At 34.7% G+C, this 25756-nt stretch overlaps 1 protein-coding gene across 1 annotated transcript in view; it reads left to right on the top strand.

Moving 5' to 3' along the window:
- VSTM2A (V-set and transmembrane domain containing 2A) overlaps nucleotides 1–3436 on the top strand; it is a 32084-nt gene extending 28648 nt beyond the window's left edge. The window contains exon 5 of the mRNA XM_031055667.1: nucleotides 3388–3436. Within this exon, the coding sequence (XP_030911527.1) occupies nucleotides 3388–3395 (8 nt within the window). The 3' untranslated portion in view covers nucleotides 3396–3436. The remainder of the gene's footprint in view (nucleotides 1–3387) is intronic.
- The last annotated feature ends 22320 nt before the right edge of the window (nucleotides 3437–25756 follow it).

Here is a 25756-nt window from a genome sequence, read left to right on the forward strand (position 1 = left end):
AGAGATAGATAGATAGATAGATAGATATAGATATAGATGATATATATTTTGATTTCCAACTCTATTTTGCTGATAGTTGAAATGGCCTTCAAATGGGAGCAAATTAATTTTTCAGTTATTGAAATGCTCCTTTACATTGATGTTACTGCACAGAAAGAGGTCTTATGTGTATATGAGACTATTTACTGAGTGACAGCTCATAAGGAGGCCAAAACATACATAATAGACTATTAATTCCTTTCTTGTTTTTATATGCCATGAACTTGAAAAACAAGAGAGAAGATTGCATCTGAAAACTAGCTGCTTAAAATAAACTATTTCATTCAAATCTTTGAAGAAACAAATTCCTTATTAACATGACTTGTATAACTATAACCTTTTAAACTATACGGGGCTTAGATTTTTAAGAAAAGTTATATATATAATATATTTGTATATAAAATTGGGAAGGAAGGAGATTATAACTTCTTTTGCTACTTCTGATAGAAGATTATGTTTATTGCTGCTGATTGTCTTCAATACCAAATGATTTAAAAGACCCTTTAAATTACTGGCAACCATACTTTGGAAAAAAAAAAGATTCCAATTTTTCTGATCATCTACAATACACTTTATTTTCTGCATATTAACCAGCACTTGTTCATGTTTTAAAAATGTTGTTTTTTCATCGTAATAGAAAAGAAGTAATCCATATTTTATTAAAAATAAATGTCAACATGTTTATGAAACCACCTTAATGTCTTTTCTTTGGTGATTCATGCACAAGATATGTTTTGTTCCTATATTTAATCTGCTCAATGGGGCTAAGCACTGAAAAAAAGACAGAAGAAAGTTGTTCCTAGTTATTCCACCTCCTAAGTAAAATACTGTGCAAGAGAGAAAACCGAGGTGTGACTCTTTTTGTTTCCCTATAACAGCCAACAACAAAGAACCTTCACAGAGTCTAACAAAACAAATCACTGCTATAAAAAATAACAGTTGTAGTTCACCTTTTAACAAGGTGAAAAACAATGAAATTGAGTGCAATTTCTTCAGCAAAATGCAAAGCATTTTCTTCCAAAACTATTACTCTCCCTGCTGATATGAAAGAAGGTCTTGCAGTTTGGGCTTTGAACAGGCAAAGTGTTTGTCCACCTCTTGCAACTGCACAATGGCAACCCCAGAGAGACTCAGCTGTCTCCCTTTCACCATCTCTGTCCTACTATGATTATTAATCATGAGGGCATTCAGAAGATGGATATATATTGCAGAATAATGACTTTCTATACTTAAACCTTTTTTTAAACTATTTTTAACAGAAAAATCTTTTTGTCTCAGTTAACTTTATTTTAAAAAGCAAGGCAATGTTTATATAATTCATAAGCATTGTAGATAGTTTTTTTGAGTTTTATTACTGAATAGTTCGCAGCATTCAAGATAACAGGTCTTAAAAGTCTACCAGTAGTATTCTAAAGCTGTTTATGTGTCAGAACTACCTGCATTAACAAAAAAAAAAAAAGGAAAAAACCCAAAAATCACAAACAAAAACCTTCCTCATTTGGGGTTGCTGAGGAAAGGAGGTGACCAGAAAAGCTCTTGGAGTGATTCCAGTGATAGTGATCTAAAGTTTACCTTTAACCTTTCCAATATACTTCCTGGACTTAGCAAGGGAGTAAATTTTGAAGGAACTTTTGATGCCCGTGCAGCAGCAGAAATCATGAATGTAATGCTGCTGTTATTCTTGTGTGAACCACAGGACCTACTGAGTTTACACATGAGCACTGGGTGCAAGGGCAGAATACCTGACCTTGTCTGAATTCTAGAAATCTTAATGCCTGGAGCTGCTGGATACAGGCTACTGCCACCACTGGACAGGATTTGTGTAACTAGAAAATTTGTTTCCTTTCTAAATTTCCCAACCCATAGGACAAATAAAATATAGCATATTGAAAAATAATTAATATTTAGTAGAATTCTTCAGGAGTCTCTCTCACTCTCTGTGTTTGTGATTGACACTTCTAATGTAGAAGTCCAACAAAACTGATCTCCTCAACAATAACCTCCATACATGGACTTGGAGAATACTATTTGATCTGAAGTTTACATCCCAACTTCATTTCTTTCAATTTTGAAAAGAATGTCAACATTGAAATAGAATGTAGGCAGATAGAAACCAGCCAAATGACACACTGTGCCAAAATCCTCAGTCAAAAAATATTAAATGTGATTTATCAAGTATACATAATATTGAAGTAGACTCTTTTATTAGACACTTTAAAGAATCACTGATTTATAGTCAGGAAATTTAAGGAGAAATCCGGGAATTATGCTCTATTATGCATTTTGTTTGAAAAAATAGCAAACTTAGAGCTAAAATTAAATGCTATTTAGTACAGTTATCTGTAGAGGTAAAAAATATGGATGTTTAAGACATTTGTCATGAAAATGTACATAGAAGACACAGAATTGTAGAGACAGACCTGCTAATGGTAACACAGTTCCTTTTCTCAGCAGATGGATGAAGCAGATGGAAGATCTGTGTTTTCTTCACACTTTTCCTACTGATCTGTAGTTGTCAGCAATAATGTCAATTCTATTCTGGAAATATGAATGCAGTGCTTTTTTTTTCATATTAGCCTCATATTTTACGGCAGACTAGGCTTTTGGTAGTTTTTGGAAATATGTAACACAGAATAAAACTGTGGCAGTTTTACAGAAGTATGTGGGCCTTCAAGTATATTCACCAGACAAATACAATCAGGTTTTTCTTAGGAAAAGAAAGACATCATATTGTACTGTAAGAGGAATTTTTTATATAAAATTAATATTTGAGAATTATTCAGAAAGATTTCTCCTTACCTATGTCAAAAAAGGAGGATATACTTGAAAAAATCCTGTTGCAAAATTCTAAAATATTTTGTTTGTCCCCATTTTCTTGTGGATAGCTCTATTGTAGTCGGTATTCTGTTTCAACAATTTAGGATATTAAGTTGTACAACCTTGCTGAAGTGGATGTGAAACACTTGTACAATCTGTTCCACTAGGTCATCTTTGAAGGTTCTGACTGCCCAGCTGTAAAATGGTACCAAGCAAGTGGCGTGGCAGAAATGTTTTAAAACAATCGTAGCTGTCCGGGGGAATTTCAAAAGACCACCCTTTCAGGAGGGTGACACAAGATCTGCTAATGAACCATCATACAAAGTTCCTAACATTGGAATAATTTGTTTCTGTACTAACTGTAGATATTCCAGAGAAAGGCTAATGTGGTCAATGTGTCAGAATCAATGAAAAAAACATTGTAGTAGTTAATGGGCAAACAAGCAGAAAATATATTATGACATATATGAAACAAGCTATGTAATAAACTCTGAAAGTAATAAAATGACATGACATATGTTTGTGTTTTAGGCTGCTGAAGAAAACTACCTGCAGGTTTAAACTCATTATTCCTGACAACACTGATACCAGAATGTGGCAGAGAGATAAAGATCTAACTCAAAATGAAGCTGTGATGGCTGAAAGCACTGTATCCCAAGAGCTAACTATACGAGTTCTAAAGATAAATAGTAAAATTCTAAGTGAAACTGTACACTTAAAATAATAATAAAACCTACAGATCTAGTAGAAGAGTTTATTAAAAGGCTTATGGTTGTGTAGCAAGCAGGACTGAGGAACATTTCATCCCCCTGTATTTGGCACTGGTGAAGCCGCACCTCAAATCTCTCTGTTCAGTTTTGGGCCCCACACTACAAGAAAGATGCTGAGGTGCTGGAACATGTCCAGGGAAGGGCAACAAAGCTGGTGAAAGGTCTGGAGCACAAGTCTGATGAGGAGCAGTTAAAGGAGTGGGGCTTGTTTAGCTTGGAAAACAGGAGGCTTAGGAAGAACCTGATTGCTCTCTACAAGCACCTGAATGAGCCTGCAGTAAGGGGGAGGGAGGGGGAGTCTCTTCTACTAAGTCACAAGCAACAGGATGAAAGGAAATTATCTCAATTCGTGCTGAAGGAGGTTTAGTTTTGATAATAGGAAAAAATTACCTCACCAAAACGGTTGTCAAACACTGGAACAGAGAAGTGATTGAGTCACCATCCTTAGAGGTATTTAAAAGACATTTAGATTCCTCTTTTAAGGATATGATTTAGTAGGAGATTTGACTTGTTAGGTTAATGGCTGGACTCAATGATCTTACAGATACTTTCCAAACAAAATTATTCTATGACTCTGTGTATATAAATTTTCATGTTTAAAAACTAAATATAACAAACACCTACTGCTGGTGAGGAATGAAGTAACCCTTAGACATATAATTCCATGTACAAGTTATTCCAGGAGAATAGTTCTGCTTATCTCTGTGAAACATATAGATACAGCTGCCCCTGAACACTAGATACTGAATAAGGTGGACCTCATTACATTCTGCAAAAAAAATGGACAGTGCAGAGATTTCAGAGATTTTTCTGACTGGGAACACAAGAATTACCATGGCAATTGCTAAGACTGTAATGCTGTACTATGCTTTTTAAACTACTCTCCCAAAAAAGTCTTGTTTCAAAATTTTCAATTTTTTTTTTGCACTATAGTTCCTATTTCCTTTGAATAGAATAGTGAATACAATATGCTTTTTCATAGTCTTCTCGGTAGAAGTTTTTAATCTTTAAAAGGAAGACACTGGTTATTTATGATGAGTTTACTGACAGCAATTCTTAGTAGGAAGAAAGGTAGATATGGTAGTTACTTCAATGTATTACAAGCAGAGCATTAGTACTAGCTCTTTAAGGCAGAGTAAGTGAGACTCTTATTTTAAAATTCATTAGATTTTGTAATGAAGTTAATTGACAATATTATTTTTCTCTGGTTGGAAGTACAGGCAGATAATTGTCACATGCCAAGAAAAAGTATAAACTTAGCCTAAGATATTAGAATACCTAGAATCTCATTTAGGAGAAACATACCTTGTATTGATTTTTAAACTGGCTTTTATCCCCATTAACCAGCATGTATTCTGGGAGAATCTAACCTTAATGCAGTTGCAACAATCTTTCTGCTGATTCATTTGAGCAAGAGTGAGTGGGACATGTATGAAAATTAAGGAGTGTAAAAAGTAATGCATAAAAGTTAAGCACGTGTAGATTGGCATAAAATTTACCATCACTACTGGCTCATGTCTTTCTGGCAGGATCTACCATAGAAACATATTTTTTGCCTTTTCCTCCCCTACCCCCGCAATTTTCTGGTTTCTTCTCATGCATCTATTGTAAAGGAATGTATAAATAAGATGTGCTCAATTATTAATCATGTATCATTCAAGCCTGAAGCAAGCAGCATCAGAAATAAAAATGCAGAGAAGACTTAAAATTATATCCCACTTCAGGAATTTTACCTAAAAATAGCTGGTTCCTATATGAGCCACATCCTGTTGATTTTTATCACAGAAGTACCAGGCTGGAATTCTAAGTATGCACATACTGTAAGACATATTTTCTTAAAAAAAAAAAAAAAAAAAAAGAACAAGTCAAGCTATCTCAATCCAAACTCAGGTACTTTTCTCTGCTGCAGTGGTGCAAAGAACCTAACAGGAGCAGAGAAAATGAAAACTAAGGAGTGGCTGGAGGAAACCACTATGTACTGACTGTAACACTCACATACACACCCACACACTGCCCCAGCCTTGCATGGTGCATTGCCTCACTGTAGGAAATCAGTGTAATCATGGCAATAATAAGGAGGAAACAGGAATTTGGAGTGAAGCTGAGTCTGGAAAAAAGGGGAGGAAAGGTGTTTTCTCTAAGTATGCAAATGTTTCTTGTCCGTTTCCTTCCAATACCCAAATAAGTAATTCCATGTTTATTTTCATTGACAATAAATGTATTAATCTCAAATAAAGTCTGTTTTACTGACAATGATGATTAGTAAGTGATGTTCCTGAATCCATATTGATCCAAAATGTTTCTCATTCCTGTTTTTTCTTGTCTTCCCCTGTCCTACTGAGGAGGGGGAGTGAGGGAGTAGCTGGGTGTGAGATTGCCTGCCAGCTGGGACCAACATATCATACCTTTCCTTTTTCTGGAATAGAGAGAGTGGAAAAAGAGAAGAAAAAAATTAAAGTGTTCTCACATATTCTTAGTTGCACACTGCGTGGATGATGTGTCTGATTTTTCTTTAATTTCAACAAATCCTTACTGGTTATTTCTAATCTTCTGGAGTGGATTGTTGGATCTCGGAGGCTAGTGACTCAAAGGCAAGTATAAGACACCTCATAAGCTATGTCTCCCTGCCTGATTCATTCCAGAAAAATGTAGGAATTGTTTAAGCAGTTCTGGAATTGCATTAGGATGCAATCTCAGACTGAGCTAATTCTCATTCTGTCATCAGCAAAATGGGCAACCCCCTCCTTCACAGGGTCAGAGGTTCAGAGCACTCAGCTCTAGACCACACAAAGTGAAGATGTCCCAGGTTCTGGGTTCTTGTTTCCTTACGTTCAGTTACAACAGCTTGGGGTGGGGGGGAAGATAGTTCTTTTCATCTTCCTACAAAATCTCTATAATTTCCTCAAGAGAGTTGCTGGTGTCAAAATATACAAGGTTAAATATCAGAAGGTGTAGAATGAAGGTTGGTTAACACACTGGTCATCTGTGAAACTCAGCATTTAGAAGGAATCATCACAGAAGCAAACTAACAACGTTTCTCCAGATGTCCTTGCCATGTACTTGCCATGGGTGACTGCCTCAAACAAGTAATTTTTTTCCATGATCACTGACTGCTGGTAAATATGATGGCTCTTTCAGCTTCCTTCTCTGCATTGCTTTCCTTCTGGGTGATTTGTTGCTGGATCCTCTGAATGCTTATTTATTCATGCATTTATTTTTCATTGCAGTTCTTTATGTCTCTTGTAGGAAGGAAGACAAGGAAAAGGGAAGAAGAAGATTTGATGTGTCTCTTGACTAGAAATATTTGTCCCCAGATGGAAATGAGTATTGTTCTTTGCATGGGTATCTGGAGTTAGAAAACAGTCAGTGCCAGGCCAGAGAGACAAATTAAGACTATTTTTCTTTAGAATACTGTCTTTTAAAAATGAGAATGTAGCAGTATCAAAGAAACCTCTCAAGGACTAAGATTTGGCGATCAGGGAGCTCCAAAACCAGATAGAGGCTGTAGCTTTTTATCAATGAGAGCACCTTGTCAATAAAAATCAATACTTGAATTAGATTTCATGAGAAGAGGAAAGATATGAAAAAGAATAATTATGTTTCTAGTCTTAAAAATAATAGTTACTAAAGCCCAAAAATATCACTAGTCAAGAACAGGCATTCAGAAGAAATAGGAAACTGAATATATTTAGAATTTGGTCTTGAAACACATATTCTCACGTCTTTGAATGAACTACTTGTGGTACAGTTTTCTCTCAGCTAGCTAAGGGACTTCAGTAGTGACAAAAGTTTTTAGCTGGTAGGAGGTTTTTCAGTGTCAAATTCTTCTCTTAGATTTTTTTCAAAAGCTGATTTTGTAGTGAGAAATGAGAGGTTTTGAAAATTGCCTCCCATAATGCTTTAACAGTAGGTTCAACTTTTCTTCAGAGTCATTCTGAGCAGTGATAATGATGGTCTTAAATAGCATAGAGGGAAATCGCTAAAGATTTCTGATCACTTAATCAGCCTCAGACCAACAAGGGTGAAAATGTATGAAAAGAAGAAGTTGAGACTGTGTGAAACAGGGAAAAAAAAGATGGTCTGCAGTTAAGAGACAAAAATAAGAAAATAGAGAAAGTTCTGATAACAACAAATCTATTACAATGGTTTAGAAGAGCACAGATAGTAAACACAAAGTATTCCAGTTTATCTGATGAGAAATTTGAATAGCTCAACAGTCAACTGCCTCTGTTCTGTGGCACTGGTTAAGCTATGTAACACCAAAGGAAAAGAGAGATAAAGAGAAAGCACTCTTCATCACTTGCTCAATTCTGCATGGTAAAGGAACAGAAATTATCACATAAAACTCTACATACAACCAATAAAATCATCAGAAGTATATTGATCCAGCTAAATCTCTGTGAATATATCACATCTCTGTATTATTTTATTTGGTGAGTGCTAAATTGGTACTCACACAATACAATTAATTATATTTCAAGTTTTCCTACACATTTGAAAACTTCAGCACTTTATAGATTTTTTAATTTCATTAGAAAATGTCTCAGTGATTTCTGTATACTGACCTATGAAGTGACTTGTCACTTTTTCTTGTGGAAAAGAAAAAAAAGAAAGGAGAAATTATAGAAGATAATAAAGCTACAAGTGGCATAAAGTAAGACGGACAGAAATTGTTCATTTTCTTTTCCAGTGCAGGAAAGAGGAGGTGTCAAATTGAGCCAGTAGGAATACATTACAGGATAGAAAAGAGTAGGTGCAAAGACCTTGTAAAAAATAATGTACATCCAAGAAGTTCATGTAGTTGGTTGATTGGAGGACTGAAAAGGTTTATGGAAGAGAAATTCGTAGTGGGTTGCAAATTAATAGGACCACATAGACTCAGGAGATTTTCAATGTGAAAATAGCTGGAGCATGAAATTAGCATTACACAGAAGTGTCATTTTATAACCTTGTCCTGCTCTTCCTTATTCAAGCCATTCACTTGTGGATGTTGAGGGATACAGAGCACAACTCAGCCTTTGGCTTGAGCCACTACAGCTGTTAAAAGTGTGTTAGGTTCTATAACTGCTGTCACTCACTGATGCCTCCAAGTGAAACCATAAATGTGTCTTCAAATTTATTTGACTCCATGAACATAATATAGTCTAAATAACTAATCTAAGAATTTTAAACCCTTTTAATAACCTGCAAGCTTTACTTATATTCCTACTGGATATTTATTTATTTATAGCATTTTGTGTGTATTATCCACAACCTCTATTGTGACCATATTTCCTCCCTCTGTTTCTTCTGACAAAGTTTTCCCTTTCTATTATTCCTACCACTCCCAGTTTTTAAGAGTGCCTGATGTACATGCACTGAATTTTACAATTGAGCTGAAATAACACTCTGCTCTGTTTTTTTTCTTCTTCTACCTGTAAGCTGAAAATTGGCAGCACTTTAATTTGTGAACAGTTATTCTTGGATTCAAATTCTCTTATGTAGAGAAAAAAATTATGTAGAATTATGTAGAATAAATTTTAGATTGGTAACTAAAAGGAGAATCTTGTCCATCTCTACAAATATTAGAGAAATATTTTAAAGATTTGATGGCCTCTGAAAAATTCTGCCAGTAAAATTTTAAAAATAAAGTTCTCACTTTTAAAACAAAAGTTTTATTTCCATAGTTTTATTTCCCAACAGGAAGCAGTCTGCTATACCTGGCTTGTTTAGACAATATATCCTTGCTTAAGAATTTATCTCTTGCTGGGCATATGCATCAAGCTATCTGTCTTGCCAGTTTTTTTCTCTCATGTAGTCCTAATGTACTTTGTAAATTCTACATCAGAAGCACCTTATCCGACACTGAATTTTATTCACATCTCAGCTGAAGCATAACTGTCTAGAAGCATTCTGCAACACCTTCACAGCAAAAGAGATCAACAAATAAAGGTGAAAATGCAAGGATAAGTTTTCAAATATACACAAACTAAGTAACTAAGTTAGTGTAATGATCAGTATGCTATCTTTACACTTAAGGAGAGCACCAAGAGAAAATTATTAATCTATAATAAGCAGAAGTCTTAATATTATTTGGCATTTTACTTTTATCACTTCACATTCAGTAAACAAGCCATTTTTTAAGAGCAAATATTTACCACTCATTTATAAGATGTCATACTTATTTCCCCCTTTCATGTTAGAGAATTATGATGGTATTAAGATGCTGCCTTATGGTAACTGAAAATACTCATTCTGATAACAGAGCTACTGCACCAGTTTCAAAACAAATCCAGCTTTCAACATTAAGCATTGAAGTGGCAGACAAGACTTGTTTCCATTTGTGTCTCCTGAATTCTAAGATCAAAATGAGAGGACATTTCTTTAATATTAAATTAGTAAATAACCTATAGCCTTGCTTTATACAACGCTTGCTTTATACAGTATGAAATGACATCCTCTTCACTGACAGCAACCAACTGTATATATTATGGAAACTCAGAGTTGCCTGCCTCCTTGCTTCTAAATGCTGAAGAGTACAAATTAAGTTGCTATACCAGCATACAGTTAATAAAAGTCAATGAAGTTCACCGCATGGAAAACCAGCTATAACAATTTGCTCCTCCATCTTAAAAAACAGACAAGCTTTTAATTAAAATAAACCTAACCCATTGGAGTATTTATTAAAATTATTCAGCATGTCAAACTCTAAGAGGAAAAAAAAACCTCAAAACTTATTTCAAAAACCACAATCCACAAATATTACAATCGCAATTTATTTATATTCCTAATTTGTGCAATACTATGGCTTAATAGCATGTATCCACTGACTGCTCTAAATGTATTTTTTCCATACTGTATCTATGTACATAAAATAGCAAGACTAGACATGGTTCAATGAAGAGAGTGTGTACTGTATGGTGAAGGCTTCTCTAAATAATTATTTACCTGCAGAACTTGGATAGTTTAAAGCCCATTTCCCACAGTGTTCTTTTGTTTAGCACTGATTTATTGAATGTGATCAGAGAGTCTCTTTCATTACAGGCTTTAAGAAACAGATTAGACAAACAGTGATCAGAAATTTTGTTGTACAATTTGTCCTGTATAGGAGCAGCGAAATGAAATTGGTGGCTTTCAAGGACCCTACATCTTAAGTCCTAGGCTTTTACAAAATTTAGCAACAAACTCAAAAGTGAAAGAAGACATTGACATTTTTGAGCATGAACAATCGCCTTGTCATATCAACAACAGCTTTTTCAATAAGTTCCAAACAATACAGGATTAAGCAATACAGCATTGATCACTCGAATCCATGTTTTTACAGTCTGTAATATCTTTCATTATTAGACCATAAGTTGAAAAAAGTATGAATTTAAGAGATAATGTAAATACATTTGAAAGTATTTGGACCCACACATACGTTAAAATTATTAGACAGCAATGTGTAGTCTAAGTTGTGAAATATGTTTTGAACACTATGTTTATAGCCCAGAGAGTTGCTCAATGATTTGTAGAAGGGCAGACATCTGGATCATTATAGTATCTGTATGAACAAAAAATAGAGAGATGATTTCACAGCCATTTTTGACCTCTCTGAATAATTTCAATCTGACTTTGCAAAAACTCTTCCCCAAGCAGACAACAGCATTGTACCCATGTCAATTATTGTAGGCAGTCAATGTATGGCTGCTGAATAAGTGATTCAGTCCTTACAGAATTGGTATTTAGATCTGGCATCTGTTTTTCTTGGCTTCTTTCAGTGCTGATTCTGCCAGCTTCTTAATCTGAGTCCCTTGCTTTCACTTACATGCATAGACATTTTTCCATTGCCTCTAAATTTTCTGCAGCAAGCAACAAGTTGACCTGTCTTCTTTTCTGTGATCCTGTTTTGTTCAGACACAGCGTGCAACACATTTTATAATCCTATCAAGTAGGATTTCAATTTCAACCTTTAGCACATTGTTTGATTTTCGTTTCCCTCTCTATTGCTCCATACACAAAGGACTGTGAGACAAAATGAAGAAAGACCTGAATCCACTGTAAAAGGTAAATACTTGAGGTAACAATAGGAATTTTTCCTCCCAAGTACCTATTCCTTAAACAGAACAGAAAAAAAACTAATAGAACACCACAAAACACATTCAAAACCTGAAAGGCTGCAGAGGAATCAAAAGTCTTACTGTTAACAGATTTCTAACAGTGTTTTCACAGCCATGTCATCACTTCCTTCTCTTTAATTTAGAGGCAGTAAAGCCCATTTCATCTCTTTCTATCCTGAGAACCTTAACAGCTATCATACTTAGACCCACCAGCTTCCTAGACATTTACAGGTAATGTCAAATTTAGCCATGGAACAGAACAATATGAGGCAAAACAGTGTCTAGTGTGATATAGTGTAATGCTATATTACACAGTCTACATATTATATAGGGTAACTCAATATAGTGCAATACTGCTTGAAGCTGCTCAGGATCATCTCTTAAGCCACCCATATTCAGGCATGGTAGTTTAAAATGCAAACACATTGAGAGTGGCCAAGGTCAGAGACAAAATGCAGTACTAAAAATCCCTCAGCTATCACCCTGAAGGGAATTGCTAATGTTAATCCAGAAATCTAATTGGGCAGCCTGACTAAAAAAAAAATCCCACTTGAAAAACCAGTTAAGGTCATTAAATTGAATAGATTCCAGCTACCATGTGGAACAACACTAATCATATGGAATGGTTTTCACTGCTCACTTTAGCATGACCAAGCCAAATATTTGCTTGCAATGTAAACAGAAAAAGAAAATAGTGCAATATTAAGTCCTTGGAAATGGAAAACAGAAGAACAATTGGTAATGATGGCCAATATGACCAGCATTTCCTGTACAGATGTACATGCAGGTGGCTCACAGACACGAGTAGATGAGCTTAGAGCACATTTTTGGGAGGTGTTTCAAAGATGGTTGAAAGACTGTTTTCCATGATAATGAGAGGATGGAAAAGAACTTCTAGAGGCATCTGTTTTGCAAGGATCTTATGTAATATTCATTCCAATGCTATGGATCTCTTGCTGCACCACCAGTGGCAACAAAAAGGGACTTGGAGAAAAACAGAATCCTAAAATAGTAAGGGAGGTAGTTCTACAGAAATATTTTATTACTACTTATTTGGCATTGTTTCAAGAAAGGTCATAAAGCCCTTGAAAATATACCTAATTTTCTGTGAACCTTTCAATAATGCCAGGGTAAAAATAAAGAAAACCATGACCTTTATGATTCTTACAGACACTTCAGAAAATTACCTCCTCATTTCAGTGTATGCTTGCCTCCTGGACTTTTACTAGAAAAAAAAAAAAAGGAAAAAACAAAAAAGCAAGCAAAAAACAACAAACTTATAATCACCAGAGGGATATAAAGTATATTTTATCTTTCTTGTAGTATTCATAAAATTCCACCTAATCAGTCATATACTCATTAGTCCTTTTCAAAATCACTTCTAATTTATTTCATATTATTGAATGTTGAAGTACAAAGGCCTGTTGAAGTAAAAAGGTCAGTTGTAATTTCTTCTACTGGACTGCTCAATTAAACACCACTACTTTTCCTTGTGAAAATAAAGGGATTATTTTTTAATTCTTTCTAATTTTGTGGAGCTTTTTTCTCATGTTTAAAAACTTGATGACATTTGAAGTGTCACATCATTCACCTTAAGATCTGAAAGTAGCAAAGCTGACTTTGGGAATTCCATCCAAATCCAACAATTGAACTCTTGAAGTCTCTCTGAGCTCTGCTACTCGAGGTGGGAGAGTTTCTGCGGATGTCTGCTTTGCACAACCTCATGTAGTAAAGGTGTGGTTCTCCCCTCCTCCTTCCTCAGGCAAAATGAACTTATATTATTTGCCCAGGAACATTTCTCTCTATGTCACTTGCTCCTTTCCCCTGGTAACATCCTGTCAAGGAGCCTCAGAAAAACCTGTTTGTCCACATAGTGTATCTGTTTGCTGCAGCTCAACTTTGAATACTGTTGGCCATAAATTGCAACACTTAATAGAACAATTTATAATAATTAGTGCATGCTTTTAGAGAAAAATGGAACAGCTTCAGAGAGGTTGGTAAGAGAGGAGCATCAAGTAGGCACATAGGTCATTTGGCTCGACAGACTTAAAAATTTTCTTCCTTCTGCCAAGACAGCTGTTAAATAAAATAAAGTTAATTCCTGAAAGCATATGTCAGCAAAATTTTCCAGGGCTTTTACATTCTCTTTAATAAAAACATTTCTTAGAGGCATGCCATTATTTCCTACCCTCTAAATGAGTTATTTACTGACTTTTAATGGCTATGAGAAATCATAGTAACATTTTAAATACTAGTATAATATTTATTTTGTTAGCCAGCACTACCTTTTCCCGTATTTCTACTGTATATCACCATACAGGAAATGAAACTGATAAAAAACAATATACAGAGAATTCTTTTTGAGAAGTCATATCATATTCAGATGACTGTACTCAGGAGAAATAGCTTTGAATTTAGGCGATAATCTCTGTCCTCTTCAAATCTTTCTTTTCTGTCTTATGTATACTCCCAACACTCTTGTGATTCTGTACTGAATAATACTGGTAAATTCTGTACTGAAATTATATTAGCCTTTCATAGGCAGTATACTGACGAGAAAGAGAGAAGGATAGAAGGATCATCATTCACATGCTGTTTCCATGTTATGATTTCTTTAGGGTTAACTCTCTAACTCCACCACCAGTGCTATTCATTAAATAACAAGATTAATTATTGAGAAGACCAGTGTGTTTTACCTTGGCTATCATTCCTGCATGGTTGTTCTGATGTTTATAAAGTTTCATATTAAAAATATAATTCCATTTAAAGAATACAGTCTTCTACCAATATGCAAAGTTTGCTCACCTAAGTCTCCATTTGCAATTAAAAGGACTTCAACAGTGCTTGTTCAAAGAAAAGAGATTTTCTTATAACAGATTTGTAGCTTCTATATGTGACAGCAATGGGTGGAATTATTTTACCTGTAAAAATATCCTACATCTTATTCTATAATATGTCTGTACTACTTTGTGGGTGGTTGGTTTTTTTTTTCCTGTGGGTTGCACAAAATCACATTATTAAATTGATATTGTGGTCTGTGAGTCCCAAGCCTGGTTCTCAGCTATAAACATGGGAACTCTGAATCCATTTGAACAATAGCAAATTACAGCCTTAGGGTTTCATTCTTTCTTAATCATTTAGAGTTTAGAGTGATACTGCCTCCTGAAAGGCCCAGGTTGATTTCAAGCTCTGATTTGCTTCTATCATCTTTGGTTTTTTGTGGGCTTGCAAGATTACAGAACCTAGAAGTTCAGTTGACAACATCACTGTAAGCAAAGCCTCTTCTAATTTGCTTTCATAGCTTGGATTTTGCAGACACTCAAGGTTTTGGTACCATTGACTGCATATGCTAGCACCAGCTGAGCCAGTTTTTAAGCCTGCCTATGACTGTATGTTATGAAGCTGTTACCATGGTCAAGATCTGCTGAGTTGCAGGCATTTACAACCTTCCACATAATCTACCATATCCTTTTTTATAAGAATGAAATGTATGTCTTTATGTCACAGTACAAATACAGCTATTTGATTTTTTATGTTACTGAAGTTGTATTATTCATCTTAGGCTATGCATCCTATATCTTAGAACGGTGAATATCTTGCATATTCTGCCACCAGATCTCTAACATATCTTCTCTAATGATTCCTTTGTACATTTGATTTTTATCTCTCATTTACGTAGTGCTCAAAGTTTCGGTGTTTTTTTTTACTCCCTTGGATTTACACATTTTATTTTGATTAATTGAACTGGTATATTGCTGGTAAATCTGAACAATTACAATCAAGCACATCAGGAACAATATTCATTTTTCCCCTGATGTTGTTGAACTTCAACAGGTCCTACTGCAACACTTAGCTGGTATACTTCTCTTGCTCCTTTCTAATAATGTGCTAGCATTCCAGGAGTTTCACTCAACAGACAGACTCTTAGGGAAAAAAGTCCACTGCATTTGCACAAAAGCTTTCTGCCTTTCTTCTGAAACTGTGAAGACCTCTTCTGTCCTGCTTTATGGAAAAAAGGAAACACCAGGAACCACAGGTAAAATAAAATAATTATTTATTTTAAGCAACTGCCTACAGATAATGCAGTAGAAGGATATCACAACTTCTTTTATTGCCTTGTAATTTCTACAGAAATTGAATGCAAGTGGATTATAAAAGTCAGTGTGGTATTTCCTGAACAGAAGCATAAATGGAAAAAGCAAGATATTTTCTTAGCTGTCAGGTGAACTCTAAAGTTATCATTTTAACTAGTAATAAAGAGTTTGGGATCTATAGATACATTTAACTTAAATGAGTTTCTATTCTATTGCAATAGAGGAAGCAAAATATTCAACTGATTTCTATACTTTGATATGGCAATCACCCTCCACAGAAATGCTGGACCAGATCATACATCAAAAAAAGAGGCACTTTCCATAAGCTATGGCACCTGCCAATGTCATTTTGGAGGAGGTCTTGAGGGAAAGACCTAGGCTATTGGACCTACAATTACAGAAACCTGGAAGTAAACTTAGCTAAAGAAATTCAATCTAGTTGCAATTATTGACTATCTCACATGAGTCTATGTGAAAGATTTTCACTTACGGATAGCAGATGGTGAAAAAAGGATTAAATTTCTTGAAAGAGATAATTTGGTTATTTGATATTGACATGGAATTTACCTATTAAATTATCTGAATTTGTAATGGGAACAGACATCTCTTTGCACCCAGTCTTTAAAAATTCAGAACTACTTTATAATTTTGATATATCTATTCTACTCATTCTAGCAGAACAATGAAAAATATGGAAGACAGAAAATGAAATTGAATTTTTCTGGATCAACTGACATATGATGAATTTTCTGTTGATATCATATGCAAATCCATTGCAGTCACTCTTGAATAGTGGTTATAGAAGCCCCAAGGCTGAGCAGATAACCTTTTAAAAAAGAAAACAAGAATATATGACTTAGAATATATGATATAAAAGAATATATGATATAAAATAATTTATCCCACTATTTGAGCAGTAGGACAGTACCCAGTGTATCCAGTACAGTCACAATGAATATCCAATGTATAACAAGCTTTATTCAAAACATAGGCTATAGAACAATTCACTAGATTGCTTTTTCCCTTCCTCAAGCTCTTTACAACTGCAAGCATTTGAAGACATTTAAACACTTCAGACAAAGAAAAAGTTTAGACACAGAAGTACAAAGTGTTTTCATAACTTTTTTTTCTAAAAGCTTTGCATGTAATTTATATATTTGCTTAAAACTGCTCTTCTGCTAATCATTTACATCCATAGACAACATTTCCTCTTTCTTTTTTGTAAATGATTTGACTATGAATTACAGCTCTGACACATTCTATTCAATGTGACAACATTCTTAATTCTAGAGACAAGAGGCTCTGGCAGTCTTCTGATGATCTATTCATATGAGGTTCTTTTACATACTTTTGCATTTTTACTGTGAAGAAAAATTAACTCCTTGAATCGGAGTATCAGCTCTCAAAGAATCTCCCCATCAAGAGTTAGGTTCCCCAAACGCTGATTCTTACTCTGGTAATTCTCTTCTCTTGGAAGAATTTCTACTCTTTTATAGAAGACACCCCCAGTCTGAATGGATATACGGGTGTGAAGGAAGCGCCATGATACAGAGTCCACTAAAGGCCACCATGGTGGTTGTCAGCATGATGTTATGGGTAAGTAGATAAATCAATATCTGCTTCTTAGGTCTTGCACTCCCCTTGTCATCATCAATCTATTCAACTGGTGCATGTAATTCTGTAGAACAGAAGGAAAAATTTCTTTTGTGGTTGACAATTTTGCCTGTTTTTCTAGAGAGAAAACTCCATGTTGATGTTCCATTAACAGCTGTGGTATGATATGGAAATTTTTACTAGAACATATTAATTTTTTCAGGTGTTTATTACCACTCCTACAGACTTACATTCTGTGAATTCTGTGGCTTTCTTTTTAGAATACCAACAAAATTTTCTAGCAACAGCTGCCTGAATATGAACCACAAGCACTGACCAAATGAAAAAGGCTGTGTAATGTTTAGGAGAACTAGCTTTTAGATAATGATTAGCCAACTGTTTCTGCACAAACATGGGATAAATCACAGACCAACTGCAATATCTCAGGACCCCTCATGATGGTGTGTTTCCTCATTCAGAAATTCTGTAAAAACCAATAGTCATTACATATATGCAAGGTTGAAAGAGCCCACAAATTTATAATAGTTTTGCAATTCCAGAATCTGATGTTCAAACTGGTAAAAGTAACCACTGCCTCAAGTATTGTGTCAAATCAAATTTCAATTAATATTCTGCATTTTTTCTTGAGAGTTCAACGCACTTACACAGGGTAGAAAGATCTAAAATTTTCTCTAAATCTTCTCTGACTCCTAATTATTGTGTCTATCTAATGGTTCCATGGTCTAATTAACATACATGACCTATCAGTAAAAACTAGTTTTCAGGTTTTCAGGATGATTGTGTATATAAGGTATACATTATATATTTCATATATATGACAAAGTCATTTCAGCTTTAAGAGCTGTGAAGGGAAGATGTGATGTTGTGCATTTCACCCACAAAAAAATCAGCTTTGTATATGGCACAGCACAGCAAAAACCCTGTCATTCCTCTGTAGGTAGCACATCCTTATCATGTCAATTAGCACAGGGGGGCTTGTGTGCAGATGACAAACTGAGATGAGATACGTGAGATGATGTATCTCTGAATGTATAGAAAGGAAACAACACAGATGAGTCCACATGTAAATCACGAAAGTGAACTCACAGCCATCAGTAAACAAGTAAGTACAGCCTGTAGTGACAATATACTCAGTGATACTGAGAAGGATCACAGCTCTCACAACTGTTTCTTCAAATTCAGCAGAACAAGTTGTGGATCCAAAAAGAATGCAATACAATCATGGGGAGCCAATAAATTATAGAAAAAAATTAAGGGTTTTGGCTCAGAAGATTTTAGAGTATTATGAAATTTTTATTGAAATATGCTATCACTTCCAAGAAAGGATCCTGTGAGAAAAAAATTTAAAAAGACTCCTACGTGTTTTCAGTGTCATCATTCAAAGCAATCTTTGCTTAAAATGGACCAGAAGATAAGTAGGATACTGACTAGATCAGCAATCACAATTACTAGAGTGCCAAGGAATGGAAGGTCATTGGGCAAGTTCCCCAATGTGCAGCATATGCTGTGGTCATGAAAGCTGGACCCTCATGACCTGCTATGAACACAAGCTGTTCCCAACTAGTGGTCGATAATTTTTTGTATCATTTACAATAAATATTAAAAACCACCAACACAGTATGAAATTATGTCCACCTGCTTTCTAGAACATATTTTCATATTTGCTAATTGAACAGGCATTAGCAAAGAATCACTCCGTAACGGATTTTATCAAGAAATTCTAGAAGCCTTTAAGCTTAAGAATTAAATTTGGACTTAAAGTTCAAGAAATACAGGTTTTTAGAATGCTTGTCAGCCCTTTCTATACAAATTTTACTTCACATATAAATCATGGGAGTTTTGTCATTGTCTCTAAAAGAAGTAAAATCACACCCTACTTTCACAACCTCTCAAATATTAGACCATAGGGAATTCAAAACTGCTTTTCTCCTCATGCATAAAATCTTCAATAAATCACTATTTTCCTGTATACTGTAGCTTTTTGACTTGAACACCTGTGTTTCAGAAAAACTAATTCTACCAGCTTGTATTGATCTATATGCTTCCTTCTAGCTTGTTCCTGGGAGTAGTAGATCTTAACAAAGCATCTCTCTAGTGATTCATACTGGAAAACCATTGTATGTCAAATAGTGATTTATATAATTGTTTGGATGACCACAAAGAGGATTTGCATCCACAAATAAGATCTGCCCAGCGTGTAATGCAAGAACATATTTGGGGTCAGTCCAATGCTGCATGAAAGCAGGAGTCCCAGCCTCTGGAGGGATACGAGATTTACGTGCTGTCTGCATTCCTCTTTTTACCCTATCTTATTAAAACAGCTATTTTATTGAGCCATTTGTTGTCAGATCTTTCTTACCAAGATCCAAAAAGAACCCTGCACCATCTTGCTCTTTCACACACACCCTTTGACTTGGTACAAAACTATGTTTTAGGGATTCTCTTGGCTCATCTGACTTTTATATTTTTCTATTCTTCAAACAAAAATGGATTTGCAGTGCTATGAGGCTGATTAATCTTTTCCCCCAAGAAAACAGCCAAAATGTCTACAGTTGCAGAGCTTTAGTTCTGAGGTAATTTACTCTCAGAGAGAACAGTTTGAAGGCTCTTTTAACTTTTGGTGAAAATAAGGTTTATTACTACACTATTGCTGAGGGACTACTACATATTCTAATCTAATCTGATTCACTAAGTATCTTCAAAGATGCCCTACTTGAGAAAAAACTCAGTTAACTGGAGAAAGTCTTGACAGTGTAGAAGTTAACACCCTTTTGATAGTCAATGGTCAGATGACAAAAAGATCAGGCAGTATTATGGAATACAGATTTCAAATCAAAGTATTAACTGGTTATTAATAGTTTGAGCAGAGGGAAAATAGCTTGAATGTCCAGCTTCTGAAATATCATTGCAAAATGCACAGCTGACAAAATTCAGAAAGGCTGGAGAATGAAGACTGCTAAGCAAAATCTATCAGCAGACTCCTTCAGATTAACCTAGCACTCCATTAAAAGTGTTCCTTGGTTAGTGAAAAGATATTTCAAAAGAATTATTATTTGGGGAACTTCACAATCAATCATGCTGATAGATGGTTTCATTTGTCTGGGAGAGGACTGTTTCAGTACTGTGACAGGAAAAACGAACAACAGCAAATTCGGCTGTGAGCCACTTGGCACAGTGTTTCAGCATATGCTGCTCTGCACCACAGTTTTGGAAGGACAGAAAGCTCTTAGGAAAGTAAGTGGACAGAATCAATCTCATATGAGGCAGCCAAAGGCATAAATGCCATTTTCATTAAAGATTTCTTATGTAAAAAACCTGATTCTCTCCATTAGGCAGCAGTCTTTGCTAATAAATGTAACTCGTTTTGTTCAAGCATTCATGGAGTAATATTGAAGTAGCAGATTTTCTTACTGAGAATGTCCTGAGCAAGTAAGTACTGAATTAAGTGCAGTTACAGATTGGGCCACAAACTCTTGTGCAGAGAAGTATTCAGAATTAAGCTACGACTCAACCACACAGTTTTCACTCAGTAGAAATGATGATAGTCTTTAGAGAGCAGATATTCTTCATCTGACAATCTGCTCCATGGCCACTGTAATGCTAGCGACGCTGGTCTTTAATGAAGCCAGTGCCACTACAGGATTCATCTGGAGTCATGAAGGTCAGCTACATCTCTCTCAACATGCCTCCTACCAGCACAGGACCCGAAGGGGAAAAACTAATGGCTCATCAGTGGCAGAGATGTGCCTGCAGGAAAATGTTCCTCTGGCTATTTATGGTTGGATAAAGTCATTTACAGAGTCTCAGTGGAACCAAAGGGCCATAACCAGACTTGAGAATCTATTTTCTTTTTTAATCTCCACAGGAATTTCCATATACTCTAGCTACATTGCATTCATAGAATGCCCCCCTGAAAGAAAAAGCTGTTTCGTCCAAACCTATTATTTGAAAGAGGTTTCTGAGGGGGTTTTCTACAGAATATTTCCCATTAAAAAATCAGGGTGAAATGAAAAATTGGCATGTGTTCAGTGTAACCTACCCATTTAGTTGGGGCAAAAGAAAGCAGGAGCTATAAAGGAGAATGAGGTAAAAGAGACAGTCATCAGTAATACCTGGTAAGCATACAGTTTAGTATTAATGTTACTCAAGCAATATATTCTAATGTATACAAAGGTATTTTTGAAAACATTTTCAATCAGAAGAAAGGGGGTTCTGTATTTTCACTTTTGAAGAGATTGAGGACAAAAGAGTGTTACCTCAACACTTCCCATGTGACAAAATTCCTTTTGCAGATAATTTCTGCAAAAGGCAAGGATTTGCCTTTGGATCCTCAGCAAGGATTTCTCTTTGATGACTGTAAAGAGAAGTTAATCAGAAGAAAAGACTAGGTGAACCTTGGGATGGACAAAGCTGAGGTATTCAGAAGATGCAAAGCAAAGATGGAAAGAGAACATAGAGAATTCAGCATACAACTGAAGTGCAGGCTTGGAAAGCAACTGAAAAAAGATGGCTAAAGCTTAAATAAACTCTTCCTGCTAGTGCTCTCGAGTCTTTTCTCTGTCTTAAACCTCCAAACATAATTTATTAAGTATTCTTATTACAGCTACATACTAGTCCTAGTACACGATTTAACAATATTCTTTAAAAATTCATTCCTTAATTTTCATAAGACTTTTTCCCCCCCTACTTGAACAGTGGCAAATGATCATTCCCTAAATAGCTTAATTTATTTAGGAAACTTTCTACACACAGGTGTACCAACATTGAATTAATCTATTTATCATCATATTATTTGTCATATGCAAAACAGAGTATCACTTTTAAATTTCAAAATATAAAATGTCTATCTCAAAAGTGTTTTACACAAATTTAATCCCCCCTGTCATAAAGTGAATCATCATTTCCTTCAGCCACCACATCATAAGGTTTACACTAGGAAATAAAATATTTTCCTGTTTTCAGTATATATTCTACATTAGCCTTCTCTAAAAAGTCAAGATAGATCCTGACACTTGTGCCATATTATATAAATAAAGGATTTTGATAGTATTTATCAAATTCTGTAATTTAAAACACTATCCAAATCATGTGTTGAGTTGTTTAAAGTAACTGTGTTTAAAAGAAAAATGTAAACTCATAAATAAAAACATTTTGGTTTTCAACTATATGGTTAATTCACTCAGTCAGAAAGTACTAAGCAGATCTATAGCCACAATGCTCCCCAAACAAAACAACAATCAAATACAACAAATAAAACCAAGCAAATAGACAAAAAAAAACCCCAAAAATCTTCATAAGCAGGATATGTGTGTGCATAAAACAGAGGAACGAATAGTGTGTATTTTATATGTAGCACATATGTTCATGACAAACGCTTTCATTCACTACATAATTTCAATAAATCCTGAAGACTATTGTGATTTTTTTGAAACAGTGATTAGATTACTCTATTGCAAAAATAACAAGTAATTTAAAAATATTTTTGAACAATTGTGTGCAGATCTGAAATTTGCGTTTGCATTTTAACTTATAAATTATTTACTTATGCATTCAAAAATATAATAAAATGTGGAAACTTTTAAATTGTTAATGATGACAAGAAAAAGTTAAAGAAAGTCAAACCTGTATCTCCTCCACCAATGAAAACAGTAATGAAACTTCTACATGATTAAAACCACCCTTAAATGATGATGCTTTTCAGAAAAACGCATATTCATATTAACAAATAAATTCTTCATATCAGATATAGCTTTTTAACCTAATTTCCTAGTGGAAACTACTGATTTAGAAAGTTTCCTAGTGGAAACTCCTAATTTAGAAAGCCATGAAACAGGCAGAAGAAGCATGTTGAGCATGATAAAGAATATGAGAGGCTTTTGTAGCCATTTTTGTACCACTTTTATGATATCATATAGTCTGTTACTTCAATAAAATGAAGGTTGAGTGGCCTAATTTTAAATACAGATTTGAAAATCATAATGCAAAGTATAAAATACTAATGAATATATTTATTTAGGGGTACTTCTTAGAAGCTTGCACAACGTTACAATTGCTCAGCACATGACATTTTCACATAAAGTCAGGATAGACTCAAATGCATAAAACACAAATGCACCTGCTCAAGGTAAGATACATATTCATATAGGAAGATGAAGAATCTTCACCTATACTTATTTTAGCTCTACTCCAAAATACATTAACAAGTGAAACAATCCAACTGCTGATGAACAGCTATGAGCTTCACAAACTGTCTCTGGACCTATTAAACTGGACATAAAATATTGTGTACACTGCTTCTAAACAAAAATGTAGAGGACTGCAATTTTAATTTAACAACATGGTTTTCCTGTAAGCACACTAAAACACACTCTAGCCACAGAACAACCTTCAATAAAATCAATAAGCATAAAGAATTTAAATAGCTTCCAGGACTGGGGACTACAGGGTACCAACACTCTCAATTTGGCAAGGCCAGAGTGCTTAGCTGAATAAGGAGCTGAAGATATACATAAAGTTTAGTTGTAAAATATTTTACCAAGTATGGCCCATAATGATGAATTAAGTGAAAAACAAGATTATTTCTAATTTTTCTAAAGTACTTCTAGCTTAAAATTAATTAAACTTCTTTCACAACATATTTAATGGCAGAGACTTTTGAATTTTATTTCTTCTCTTGCAATCTGTTCAGCCATTCAATAGACTATGATTTTAATACTTTGTTCATGTCTTGTAAATTGATCTATGAAAAATCAAAAGTGTTAGAGAGATCAGTTGTAGCCTAAACAAAAATCAAATATTAGCTCCTGAAGAGCATTAGCTGGGGTTTTCTACCATATAAATTATAACCTGCAGTGTTGAATTCCTTGTAAGAAATATATTGATAAAATACTTTCACTTTTCAAGTTTTCCTGAACAGTTTTCACAAAATCTAGTGCCTAGTCCACAAAGTCCTTCATCTTTACTTAAAATTAATATGGATTTTGACACATGTTCACAGATGGCAACCTAGGAAATTTTAGCATGTTTTGGACATAATTGAAAAAAGTTATTCTTAGAAGCATTTGCAATTTCAGGTGGCTGTTACTTGAGAAATACACATGCAAAAAGGTGAAAAGACTAGCTTCTGTCACCACAGATGTGTCAGTGTCTCCATTACCCAGGTTAAATTTAGCTATAGTTTGCATAAAGAGGAAGGGTGATTCACCTTGGGTCAAAGATTCAGTGCCCCATAAAAGGGTAAAATTTTCAGTGACCTTATCTATTGCTGGCACTTGTCACTATGGGAATCAATTTAACTTTACAGCATCCAAAGCATCTTTTATTCCTTTTTGCTGCCACAGCACAACTCCACACAATTCCTTCATTGAGTGCTCTTAGGTCCCCAGTGGGCACTTAAGACTTCCAGGGTAATTGTGTAATAGAATATAATCTGACTGGCTGCAACCTACTGCCTTTCTGGCACTCCACAACGAAAACAAATCAAAACAAATCCCCAGCATCCAAAAACCTCCTTCACTCTTCTACTCTGCAAAGCATGATCCTAGGAGACTTAATGTTTTGTTTGTTTGTTTTAAGAAGAAAAAAAAGGAAAAGGATAAATGTGAATAATATGAATATCTACAGAATGTTAACAAAAATCAGAAAAAAGAGTTGGCTACAAGCATTCAGTACAAAATTTAATTCATTGCATGTAGAGTAAAGACTGATTTAAATTCACTCATAAAAGCAGCATTAAGGAGAAATCTAGGTGTTTGGACAAGAAGTTGTGTTGTAAGATAAAATGCTATACCAGGTTATACCATCCAAAGTCTCAATTTTTAATATATGTTTTTCTTTAGCTTACCTGGTAAATCTGGCAAACAGAATTAGCTATGTAAGCCATCTACTCAACATCTTCTCAAAGTCAAACAGAATAAGTAGTTACAGCAGTTCTTCATCATATGCTCTTTTAAAAAGTTATTTCTTATTTATTATTTTTATTGCATACAGGTGGTTGCTGGTATACAGCAGCAAATTGAATATGTTTTATAAAAACAGTTATAGATCTCAAATTTTGTTCAGTAATTAATAACATTTTTATCCAGCTTGTTTGCAACCAAAAAATTCCCAGGGGAAGCTGAAGGAGAGATGATGAACCCTTTAGCTTTATAAAAACCCCTACATAAGAGTCCTTGCTATTTTGTCTTTGAAATTATTTAGGAGAGGGGCTTAACACTAATAAATTATTCAGTAGAATGTGCACTTAAGTGCCATTTAGAATATTTTAAAAATGGATTTTCAAGCTTTCTTTTAAGAAGGTGTAGTCACAGAAAAACAGGGCTAGCAAGCTAAGTCAGTTTAATGC

The sequence above is a fragment of the Geospiza fortis genome, unplaced genomic scaffold, assembly GCF_000277835.1.
Source record: "Geospiza fortis unplaced genomic scaffold, GeoFor_1.0 scaffold206, whole genome shotgun sequence".
Lineage (NCBI taxonomy): Eukaryota > Metazoa > Chordata > Aves > Passeriformes > Thraupidae > Geospiza > Geospiza fortis.